Below are 13319 nucleotides of genomic sequence, written 5' to 3' on the forward strand. Positions count from 1 at the left end.
ACATGGCATATAACACACAAAAGATGAAACGCAACACAATACAAATGGAATATACCGCACGGCGTATGGAACATACAAGGATATGCAACACGCGCGTGTTACGTGTCATACTTAACTAACCAAATTAAAATCCTTATGTTGTATGTTATCATCATTGGTCATTAGTCATAGTCATACTAATGTATGCAATTGTAACTGTGTGTAAAAATTTTACTGTGTACAAAAATGTCTCAAACTATATAAAGGGCGTAGGATCACTACTTTTATTTATTTATTTTCTCTCATTATCAATTGTCCTTTAATTCTGCATAGAACATATACAATAAATATTTTACTTTACGCAAACATCTAGACGCAAAAAGAAAATTGTGTCCACCACAAAATATTTTCCGGCACTCAAAGCCGAAACATGAGCTTATACACATACAAAACAACCAATGCTCTACTGTATCATCATTGTAAAAGTGTTTTATATAAATATTTCTGTCAGTATTTCACATTTATAATCTCGAAAAAAAAAACAGTTCATTTTATAATCCCGCTGCGGAAAAAGGACTAAAGGACTTCGTTGAATGTTAATACAATGGCAATGAATAAGTCTGTTTTTTTGTATATTTTAATAGTACAATGTAAGGGAAATTTATACCCTTGTCTATGAGGACTCGGAATACCAGTTTGATATTGTGGCAAAATATCCATATATTATGTTTAAAAGAAATAACCTTTCGTAATCGCGGTCAAAAAAGCTTGGCAGGGTTTTTTAAATCGGAATATTTATTTCGAAAACAGATGTTCGAAATTGTACATATTATAGTAATATCCTTATATATCCTATATAAATTAGGTGGCACAATGTTTGTCCGCGATGAACTACTAAATTAATCAACCGATTTTATTTCAAATCTGCATTCAATGTGCAGTTGGATCCAACGTAAAAGATAGGATAGTTTATATTATTTCAATTATTATAAATGACTACCCCGGCGGCAGTGTCGGGGCGTACAGCTAGTTATATTATATACTAGCTGCGCCCCGCGGTTTCACCCGCGTAAGTCCGTATCCCGTAGGAATATCGGGATAAAAAGTTGCCTATATGTTATTCCAGTTGTCCAGCTATGTACGTACCAAATTTCATTGCAATCGGTTCATTAGTTTTTGCGTGAAAGAGTAACAAACATCCATATATCCATACTTACAAACTTTCACGTTTATAATATTAGTAGGATGTTACTAGCTGTTCGCCCCAGTTTTATCCTTGGTACATATATAGCCTATGTCACTCAGTGTAATTGCAGATTTCTAATGGTTATAGATTTTTGAAATCAGTGCAGCCGTTCATGCGTCATGGCAATACCAAGGGAAATAGGGATTTATTTTTAGGTACATAGATTATTTCAGTTTCGTTGTGAATAAGAAATATACTTGTATCAGTGATCGGTATATAGTCTCAAAATTTATACAATGCGATTAACATCACGCTACGATGAAGTGAATAATTCGGGATCGAAAACTGCTTAATTTTATAAGTAGAGGTTCTTACATCTAAATAAGAGAAAGCAATGTTATTAAAATAAAATATAATAGTTTAAAAAAACTATAAAACACGCTTTAACAAAAATCATATTTTGCAAATTGAAAACTGGAATAATTTTATCAAATTAGTGTATTGTCATCGGTCCTCAATAAATCTACAAAGTTTGAACGAAATCTGGCCGTTTAAAGTGGGTCAAAATCGCGCCCAAAGAAGTCAGTTACAAACAAACAAACAAACATACAAACAAACAAACAAACAAACATACAGGTGAAGCTAATAAAAAGCGTGTAATAAATGAACGTTTTAAATCTTCACTTTAAAACAATGTATAAGTATTGTGACGAAACGTCGATTTCTGGAATGTTCCCTCACAAGGTCACATATCGTAGATGGCCTAATTTCTTTGTCCCTGTCTTCTTACATTTGTTCCTATTCTTATGACTTTAGTGCACATTGTGTGTTCTTACTTTAATAACCATTATCTTGCTTTTTATAAGTAAGAATTTTTAAACATTAGCTAGCTTTTACTCACGGCTTCGCAGGCGTTAAATTCGGAGTAAAAACCCCTCCTCTCCCCTTGTTTTTCTCTATGCTTGTTATACATGTAAACCTTCCTCTTGAATTAGTGTATCTTTAAAAAAAATCCATCAAAATCTGTTGCGTAATTTAATGATCTAAGCATACAGATAGAAAGTAACTTTGTTTTATACAATGTAGTGATGTAAATATCTTTAAAGAGACGCTACATTCGCGACACAGATAAATTTTATTTTTGTAAATTTGTAAAATTTAACTTAAAAACAATTTCGATTATTGTTACAACGGTAATATTATGCAGTTTTAGATGCAAAATTCGCAATACTATCGATTTCTAAACGAACAAAAAAGTGTTAGGTTTCATTGCGGATAACTTTGCCTCTTTAATTACGTCATTTGAACGCACGACTGGTGACGGTGTACCGCGGAATGATGAAATTGCTTAGACATTTACGGACATTACTGTTATTTCAATCTGATAATTTGATTTAGGGGAATGTTATTGCAGATTTTGTTTATTTTCACGACTTGCTTGATACCTTATTTAATAGAAAGTTTTCACACGTTATTATTGTATACGAGCTGCACCCCGCTGTTAAACCCGCGTGAGTCCGTATCCCGTAGGTATATCAGGATAAAAAGTTGCTTATATGTTATTATAGTTTCCAGCTGTCTACGTACCAAATTTCATTGCAATCGGTTCAGCAGTTTTTGCGTGAAAGAGTAACAAACACACATACACCTTACCACCACCTTACCACCTTACCACTACCACGACCTTACAAACTTTCGCATTTATAATATAAAAAAATAATAGTTAAGTAGGATTAGTAGAAAGTAGCATTTTAACTGGCTGGCAAAATTAGCTTAACACTAAAATGTCATATTATTTCGAACTTGTGAAACTGTCTATTGCTATTGTAGCGACTACTGAATCGCGCAATTGAAACGTTTTCTCTCAATTATATAATATATATATTGACTAAATTGGAGATGGAGTGATCAGTTGTCAGGCAGTTTGGCATCCAACGGCCAACGCAATGATCGAATAGGCATAACATTCTTCAAATGTTTCATGTTTTCCAATGGTGCAAGCTGAATTATCAATTAATTGGATTTGTTATGGAAATAATTAGTTGCGTTCATAATAAGATCGCTAAAAACATTTATTTTATGTGTTATGTTATCATACTGGTTACTATTACGATTTTCATGTGATAAAATTCATGTTGTTCGTCAGACGATAAAGGCCGTTCCCTGTGTAAATTGTTATTTGTTATCTCTCGATATAGAGATAGATCTTAATGTAAATGTTATTAAATCTATACAGAACGTCTATAGTCTAAAGTAAACGTTGACGTTTTATGACAAAACATTGGTCCCCTGATACGTCTGTTTTTATAAAAGCTTTGTGTCTGCGGTGTCTATTGCGTGATATACTGTCCCTCATTTTACCCATCTACAAGATTTTAATGTTATTTTTAATTTCTATGAGGCCGATTATGTTCTTAATCTTAGATTAAAATCTATAACAATACGCTGCGAGGGCAAACGACAGTAGTTCGTCTGATGGTAAGCCACTACTACTGCTCATGAATGTTATCATACGCCTTACGTTACTAGAGAGGGATTCTGTTATATTCTAAAATACAGTAGTATTTATACGCTACTATTTTACAACACAAAATTATTAAAGTAGGTATAAACAATATTGAAAACTTGGACTAAATCGAATCATCTACTTACATATTAAAATGATAAATGTATAAACCGCGCGTATAAAACTTTTAAAATATAAAATACTTGTAGAAAATATTTTTTCAGCGTCTGTCGTCTATCAACCCGGATTTGAAAACTAGAAATTGCATAATTTTTGAAGGATATGTAAAAGATTACAACATAAGGAGATTTAAAACGTACATTTACATGTTTTAGTCGTTTATACATTGAATACCTTCAAATTTTACCTGTCGCCACATTCTTTAATATAAAAATATCACGTATTTTTATACTACGCAAAAAGCAGGAAAGCTAAGTGGACTATATTAACTTTAATTTGGGAAATAACTAGAATGAGAACGCTATATAGTGCAATCTTCGAAGTACAATTAACGTATTATGCTTTATTTTCAACCGGCGTCGGGGGCGAAGAAAGTTCTCCATTCGCCTTTTTTGTGTTTATTACTCGATAACTCCGTGAGTTTTCAACCGTTAGACGTGATTTTGTGTATGATAGGGATTTGATGCCATCTGATCCCCTTTTAGAATTTGGAATGGTACCTCTCCCCCCAGTGACGTTGGTGGCCTTTGTAGAAACGAATCATGCGTAATAGACTAGTCATTCATTCATTCAATGATAACATAATGCTCAGACTGTAATCGTGCCCTATATAGGTAATAAATTACATAGGTCCCGACGGGAAAGTACCCTCAAAAATTGCCCACTTACGTGTAATGTTATTATTCCACTGTGACTCTCATTGATTGCGATTGACTCGCTGTATCCTGTTATATTCGCGCAAAAATACGCTGTAAATACAACTGTCGTTTGTAGGACTTTTGACTTTCAAATGTGTGAAAAGATACTCTATTGTAAAAAAAGAATCCTTTTAGCAATTATCACATTAAGGGCCGATTTCGCCACATGTTGCTTGGTATTTGACACTCTTTGACGTATTGTTAATGTATTAATTTTCGATTTAATTGGCGGATAGAGTAAACAGAACTTTTAACACGACACTGCGATACAATGCATATCTCGATTACCCTTTGGTTTCCAAATTCCTATTAGTTCTGAAACACAGTCATATTTATCCGACGCTCCGAAAAACGAGGGAAGTTCTCAACTAGATTCTTGTTTCTTGCTTTTGTTACTCCCTAACTCCGTCCGTTTATAAACCGATTTGCGTGATACTCTTTCTCTTTGATACGAAATTTTTGTCATTTAGACCTATTTTAGCATCTGCAGCGGTACCTCTTAGTATCTCCTTCCGATTAGTGCCAATGTTGCAAAACTTAACCACTCTATGTGTGTTTGTATATCGCCCACTCAGCTTTGATATTCGTTGCTATTGACATTAAAGCGAAGGTTACGCGGCTGTCGTGATTGTATTACCTCATCGTGAGTTTAGTGGCGGGCTGGCACGTTAGCCGCACTGCTAGTGGGCTGTGCGGTTCGGTATGGGCATTCACTGTGAGTTTATTTATGTTAGACGAGTTCTTTTTAATATGCGGTGATATATTTTCGGTGATCGATTGTGAATGTGTTGGGTTGTAGTGATGATCGTTTAATTTAATCGCGTTGTGATCTAATTGGTTGTTGTGTGCTTTTATTGTTTTATCTTTTACGAGTTGTCTTGTTGCGTATTTTTTGGTTGAACGATTAGTTTGGATTTATTATTTATTTATATAATTCATAGGGTATGTTTCGTAAATAGTACATTTTAGGAAATATTTATATGGGTATGAGATAAATATCTTTTATTAGTAAGTAATCAACTAATTTGTCTACATTTTCTGTATCAATTTGTATAATGTTTGCGAAATCGTGATTGTCCAATGGGACGACCTTTTATATTTATAGAAATTTATTCTTCAATTTTGTTGCAATCTATTTTTTCGTTGATGTGTAAGAAAGAGACGAAAAGTCAACAATATAGCTGTCTCACTCCGAAGTCACGACCACACGAGAATGGTGTGTTTACGCTATAAATATTTATGTGTGTGTGGGACATTTCCTAATATGGTTATAATAATTATATAAATTATTCATGGTCCAGTTATTTCGCGTTTTTGATGAAATTACGATTTACGACGGTGTTGCTTAAGTGTAGTTTAGTTAAGATGTATGTATTTTGATTATCGTAATACTGGTTTTTAAGCTGTTTTACACTTGTTATCGATTAATGATTATGTTAAGATCAATATTTACATTGATACCGACGTGTTAGGTTTCCTGTAGTGGTCGGAGGCCTTGACTTGAAATTGAACATTATTTGTAATCTGTTAATTCTGGCTTTTGTTTGTCATAATATACTTACTCGGACGTGTTGATATTTGTTCATCTTTTATATAGTTATACTGGCGGCCCGGTTCCGCATGTGGTATATATTTAATTGCAACTTTTTTTTGCGTTTTCCTTAAGGCACAAAGCCTTTAAAATCAACCAAATGGATCGAGCCGTTCTCGAGCTTTTACGCTTAGAAACGCATATGACGATATTTTCTGAATACATAGAGAATATGAAGAAATTAAAATACTACGTAATTGTCTTTTGTAAAGTTTTGTTGTATATCTATTTTGTATAATAATTTTGACCTTGAAAATTATGAAAACACTAGCTGTTGTGTTTTATATATTAAGAGCACTACATAGTATAAAACAAAGTCGCTTTCCGACGACCGTGTGTCTGTATGCTTAGATCTTTGAAATTACTTGACAGATTTTGATTAACTCCACATTTAAAGTGTGCGAAGCCGCGGACAAAATCTAGTTGTATATAAAGATGAATGATCTATCAGTTGTATATAAAGATGAATGATCTATCAACTTTATTGCTATTATTATATTACTCTTCGAAATTATTGCTGTCCACTCGAATAAATTTCTCTTTAAAAATGAATTATTTGAAACAAATGCTTACAAGAATGAAATATGCCTTCCTAAAACGACATTATAAAGTCTCATATAGATTAAATACGTGACTTTACCATTGTTTACTTTCGATACAGCTTATCAATCACGCGCGCTGATTTATAATATCGAGGTGCGGTGATCAGACTACTGTGCGAGCAACCAACACAGTATTCCATTCAAATATTGTAATAGCCAAGTAATAGCTGGTTTTACAGTCACGCTGACAGCCGATAAGCATGAATCTCTGTGCGCCGCTGATACCTTCGCGTTAGTCTAAAACGCTTGATAGATATTTATACGTTTCGGCTGTTAGCACTGACAATCAGCGTAACTCTAAAAACAGACTGTATGGTCGCCCATTAGGCATTACACTTGGATTAAATTTCATGTAGAAATTTAAGATGAAAAACGTGCCTTATAGACGCGATATTTATTATATTATTTGTCCCTAATAATATTTTTTTCAAGTAAAATGTAGGTATGTAATCTATGTAGTTGAATCCAATATTTGTTTTTCACCATTTAAAATTAAATCGGGCAATCGGCCCAGTGGTTTGTACGTGATTGACGCACATACGAACAGACAAACATAAAAATATACACACCATTGTATTGGGTTTTATAAAACATCCATATTGCAAAGCAATTATTTTTTTTTTTTTTTAATATTTAATGTACAGAAATGCTCTGGTTATTGTTTTAAATATATAGGTGTATGAAATACCGACAGCTATCTAGTAGTCTTCTCTATAGACAATACTTAACGAAACGATAGTTAGTTCATTGATAAATATTCCAGTTTGAAGACTTATCATATCATCATTCAATCTATCTAATATATAAAATTCTCGTGTCACAGTTTTCGTTGCCATACTCCTCCGAAACGGCTTGACCGATTTTGATGAAATTTTTTGTGCTTATCCGGTATCTATGAGAATCGGCCAACATCTCCAACATCTTGTTTTTCATACCCCTAAATCATAAGAGTAAGGCAGACCAGCGTTTGCCGGGTCAGCTAGTTAATCAATATAATTATTATGTTTAAACGACGATTCCAAAAACGAAAGAGAATCTTATTACGACACTATTCTTTTGTTTTCTTACTTGAGTTTTTAAACGATTGGTTTTATGAAGTCAGGGTCCCAAGATACAAATATATTGCTTAGTTTGGGGCCCACTGTAATTTTATTTAATAAGTTATTCATGTCAACTTACAGCCTCTGTAGCATAAGCACTGTTTTGATGTACTAATGAATTTTTCTGTAACAACTTATTGGACGAATAAAATCATTTCATTTCATTTATTTTGAGTATAATAGGATATTGTCATTTGGTCCCACTTTAGAATTTAGAATGGCACTTCAGTTGGTTTGTGTATATTAATTCAAAAATTATATATTCAACAGTGGGGCAAGACGTGGAGGAGAAGAAACCAGACCGGCCGCCGAATAAAGCATTAAAATGTATCTATCCCATATTAAATAAGTACTCGGAAAAAACTGCCTCGGTCACGGAGCTCACAACTACAAAATTAAGGTATATATTTTCTTATATATATTTTTTGGTTTTATGTTGGTATTAAAAATCATTGTCATGTCATATACATTATACACTAACCAATATTATTTAGTGACATAGTATAGATTTATTAATAAGTTTAAACTGTTAAAAAAGAAGAATGTTAAAAATTCATCTAATTGTAAATAACACTCATTTCTTCGCTTATCATCCCGTGGCAATCACCAATCACACCACCACGCCATAGCTTATAAAAAATGTTTTCAAAAATACTACAGACATTCTAGAACCCCTGCCCTGTCAAATAAAAAAAAAAAACTACGAACACCAAAAAGTTTGTATACCCTTCCAGCGAGCGAATAAAACCCGAACGTATCGAGTTACCACCGGACGCGCGACGATTGCTAACCGAGAAAAACCGCGCAGCTCGTAGATATTACAATGTGCCGAACGATAGCAATCGTAGAGCGCTACGAGCCTGTCAAAGAGCTGCTAAAAGCAGAATACAGGAACTGCGTAACGAACGGTGGGCTCGGCATGATGTTTGTGTGCATGGTGGGACTGGAGAGATAGAAATTTGAAAGCTTTTTCGAGATTTATTAAGGGAATTGTTGCTAAATTTCGAAATTCAGATACCGAGTGTGGATTTGTCGAAATTGAGCGAGAAAGAGTAGGTGGTTATAGGGATTTCACGGCAGCGACTATTAGATATTCAAACGATGCTAAATATTCCGTTGTTTTAGTATGTTTTTATGAGTATATCTAATATGTTGACGTAAAAGAATTGTGAATTATCATGATCTCTGAGTTTTTGCATGTGATGTGTAGTTGTTACTAGGAGAACAAAGATAAAGGGAAAAGGATTAGGGAATTATGGTAGTATCTTTAAATTATATTGTGAAGAAAATTAGACTAAACATTATGTTATTCGTGTTGTCTGTTTAATACCATAATCAATATTTAAAGTAGTAATTTGCTTAAGCATTTATAATATCATCTAATCTGGTTGCCCTGATTTATTAATTCTCTTTTAAATGTGACTGACACCGGAATGAACTTGGGTTAACCCATCCTTGTTCCGGTGGAATATTACTAAAAAAATTTGTGGTGTCGGCTAAGGAAGATTTTATGTGTGTGTCGCTTTTATATATTTCGGCTTGTTCCCGTATAAAACTTTAACAAATTCAATGATTCATATTTCGTTCAAACATTTGACGAGGTCATCTTGTTAATTACTTGAACGTAATACAGTACGTAAGAAGTGTAACTTGATTAATTTATTTAATGATATGGATAAACTTATTATTATTTTTATATTTGTGTTGAAAACATTCTCTGTTAATTATTTATTCTCCTTTCCATACAACACTTCTACCGGGTGTCCCTCAGGGCTCTACGCTCGATCCGCTATTTCATATTCATTAGTATTAAAATATGTACGTCTAGGTATGACGAATATAGCTTACATAGTATCCATATTTTGTCATAGTCCTTATACACATTCTTAAAACGCTTAAATGCTATGACGCCTAGAGATAATTATTTAAAAAATGGAATAAGTTAACGACTCAACTTAATCTTTACGATCATCAGTCAACTGCCTGTCGATTTATTAACGTACTTAATGATCGCTTAAAAAAGCTACTTAAAACTCATTAAAAAGCGTTCGGTTTTATCTTATGACTTAATGCGATTAAATCATCGATTACTGAGTATGTTAACGTTATTGTAGAAGTATATCTATTAACGCAGTGTCATGGGTAAGGGGGGTCTTTATAGCAGCCGAAGATACGTAATAATTATTCTATATGCACAGTTGCGCGTGCGCACGTGCGCGTGTGTGTTACATCTGTAAATGTGTAAAACACGAATTTTGACAGTCATTTATATGGATTTTTAGAATGTGGGTGGTGTACTGTGTATATAATTAATTAGAATAATTTGGGAGGATCTTTCTTATGTGACTTTTCTCTTATTTCAGTATGCACAAAGAGAACACGTTGAACAAGGAGAGCAGTGCTCAGAGTACAGTTACGCACACGAGCAAGAGTGAATCGGAGAAAATTTCACACAGCGAGACAGTCGTTGACGGTGGTGTCGATGGACAGGTGATATATGTGTTCTGTTTTGTTTCTGTTCATCCGCGGACGAACCCATGGCAGAAACATGTATTTATATAGATCATGTTTTGCTCTCATGTATAAGCTGTATTATTGTAAAGTATATCAAAATCCATTCAGTAGTTGTAACGTGATAGAGAAACAAACATCCATCCACCCATGCATACAAACTTTCGCGTTTTTTATGTCAGTAGGATGGCTTATTGGGTACAGGGTAGGGTGGTCAATGTCCCATTTGATGTTCTATCTGATACAGAAGGCGAAACATTTCACTTGTTGATTAGTTTGCCCCTAAAGAATATTGATCAGTGAAATAGATAAATTCAACTGTCCCAAACCTATAAGAGCGTAAATGGTGGCAATGGAATCTTGAAATTCTGTAGAGAGAAGGAAGACGTCACATATACGGTGTTTTATTTCGTTTAAGATTTAACTTGCTTTTGCCCGCAGCTTCGCACGCGTTAATTTCGAAGTAGTTTAATAGATGTTATTATACATATAAAACTTCCTCTCGAATCACTTTTGCTAGTCAATGATTAAAGCAAACATAGGGACACAGGGACAAATAGAGAAGACCATATTGTTTTATACTATGTAGTGATTACAACGCTTGATGATGACGTTTTCGTTTATATTTCAGATTAAAAAGCCACCAGTGCCGGTGAAAAAGAGTCCAACGCCGACGTCGACTGTCGGCGGTTTGTTCAGCGGGCTTAAGAGCAAAATGCTTTCGTCGTCAGACAAGACGTGAGTTGACTTGCGGGCAAACGTTCGCGCGAACATTCCGCCATCTAGAACATTCGTGTCCGAATGTACGCTGATATGTAGCGAACAACCCTCATTTTTTGTTTAGCTTGTGGACGTTATAGTTTTAAGACTTACACGAACTACTGTGTTTAAATTATTTTATCTGGATTAAAAAAAGTTATATATTCGTATCATATGCGCAAATGGCGATAGTGTTACATTATGCTTCCGAACAATTTTCCAAAAAAAAAAACCTACTCATAATGTCGACTTTTTTTCGTTATATCATTATTAGGCCCTAAAAAAAACGATATTTCCAGTGAGAAAACCTCGATATCTATATCGAGCGGCAGCAACAGCAGCGTGGAGGGAGACAAGACGGATGGCGTCACCAGCAGCAAGCTCACCACCAGCACCGTCACCAGCACCGCCTCCACCACCACCAACACCACCAGCACCTTCGACCACGTCGAGAGGAACTCCATACTGAACGACCCCAGAGCTGGCAGGTGGGGTTGTATAAGATGATGATGCACTAATTCTTAAATGGCCTGGTATATATGCTCTAATATTATAAAGCTGAAAAATTTGTTTGTTTGCTTGAACGCGTTAATTTCATGAAAAACTGGTCCGTTTTGAAAAATTATTTCAGTGTTATATGGCCCATTTATTCCTATAGGCTATATATGTACCACGGGCGATGCCGGTGCGGACCGCTAGTATAAAGAATTTGCTGGCTGTGGCCTCACAAAATTTTAACGTATATAGAAAAAAAGATCCTATGTCACTCAGCAATAATGTAGGTTTTTTTTTAACAAATGAAAATGTTTTCTAAATGTTTATATTATTACAGTATGGATATTATTTATATTGCAGAGTGAAAGCGCCCCGTCGTCGACCGCCCAGCCAGATAATAAGGGACGATTCGCCCGTAGCTATCGGGCTTAGCAATGGACACGAGGGTAATTATTTCCTATTAAAACGATGGCTTTATTATTATTTTTAACAAACAAAAACAAAACGGCCTTCAAATTGTCAGAACTAGACCAAATTTTAGGGGCCACATGAAAAGTAAAGTGAGTATTTCAATAAAAAAAGGGTCATGAAAATCGGTTCACCCAATAAAAAGTTGTAAGGTAATACATTCAAAAAAACCTGTCGATTTGTAAGATATGATATCATATCCTCCTTTTTTAAGTCAGTTAAAAGTAAATGGATAGCTTTTTAAATCAATGGTGATACTTTTATGCTCTGTATTTTGTTTTAGTATCAACAATTAGTCATCAAAGAATAAGAAAATTTTTATTAACAACCGACTTTAGAACTTTACTATATGTTAAGCTTATTTGTATATAATAATGTATAAGTAATGTGAAAAGTGATTATCTCGATTTTATGAAAAGTATTAATGGCCCTTAATAAATTCTTAATAAAAATAAATGTTTGTTAAAATGTATAAAAAAAATTATCAATTTCAGTACCACCAGAAAAGGCGGACAAACCAGCGGTCAAAGCCGCGGATAAATCTGCGGATAAATCTGCAGACAAATCTGCGGACAAATCTGTGGACAAGTCGTCGGACAAATCGTTGGACAAATCGCCGGATAAGTCGTTGGATAAATCTGAGATAAAGCCTCGTGCCCGCGGCTGGGAGAAACACAAGGCGCCCTGGATGGAGGAACTTAAACTCAACCAGGCTAAGAAAGGCGGCTTGGAGAGGCACAGGCACACCAGTACCGATAGGTATGCTGAACCTAAACTAATATTACGTAGGTGATGATGGTGATGATGATGATGGTTAAAATACTATTGAATCGATTTCAAAGATTCTTTTACCGTTAGAAAGTTGCCTTCACTTGGTGACATAGGCTATATATAGTAATATTTCATGTATAATTTTATTATAATGCCACATTTTAATTAACGACGTAATTAACACAAATGAATTGCCAACAAAGTAATATATTAAATGGCTCAACGAGTTATTTAGAAAATGTAGTATAATAATCGTAAGTTTTTAACGTGTTTTCCCTAGTTAGAAGTTATTGTTATATTTTTATAACATTATTGTTATAAAAAAGGCTAGGAAAAATCCATTCTAAAAGAAAGGGAACTTTCACTGTAACACATAGAATTTACACTCACTTGACAGATGTAATTTTTTATGAATTCCCAAATTAAACAAAAGCAAAAAAAAAATAAAAAAAAAATGTAATTTATTGTCTTTT

The 13319-nt window shown here is 34.2% G+C and overlaps 1 protein-coding gene across 1 annotated transcript in view; it reads left to right on the forward strand.

Annotated features, from left to right (window-relative positions):
• Positions 1–13319, forward strand: part of LOC119840570 (SH3 domain-containing kinase-binding protein 1) — a 22853-nt gene that overhangs the window by 6015 nt on the left and 3519 nt on the right. Inside the window, exons 6-12 of the mRNA XM_038367258.1 lie at positions 8113–8242; positions 10206–10332; positions 10985–11091; positions 11412–11600; positions 11968–12053; positions 12570–12834; positions 13082–13100. Coding sequence (XP_038223186.1) covers positions 8113–8242; positions 10206–10332; positions 10985–11091; positions 11412–11600; positions 11968–12053; positions 12570–12834; positions 13082–13100 — 923 coding nt within the window. The remainder of the gene's footprint in view (positions 1–8112; positions 8243–10205; positions 10333–10984; positions 11092–11411; positions 11601–11967; positions 12054–12569; positions 12835–13081; positions 13101–13319) is intronic.

The sequence above is a fragment of the Zerene cesonia genome, chromosome 6 (genome assembly GCF_012273895.1).
Source record: "Zerene cesonia ecotype Mississippi chromosome 6, Zerene_cesonia_1.1, whole genome shotgun sequence".
In the NCBI taxonomy this organism is placed as follows: domain Eukaryota; kingdom Metazoa; phylum Arthropoda; class Insecta; order Lepidoptera; family Pieridae; genus Zerene; species Zerene cesonia.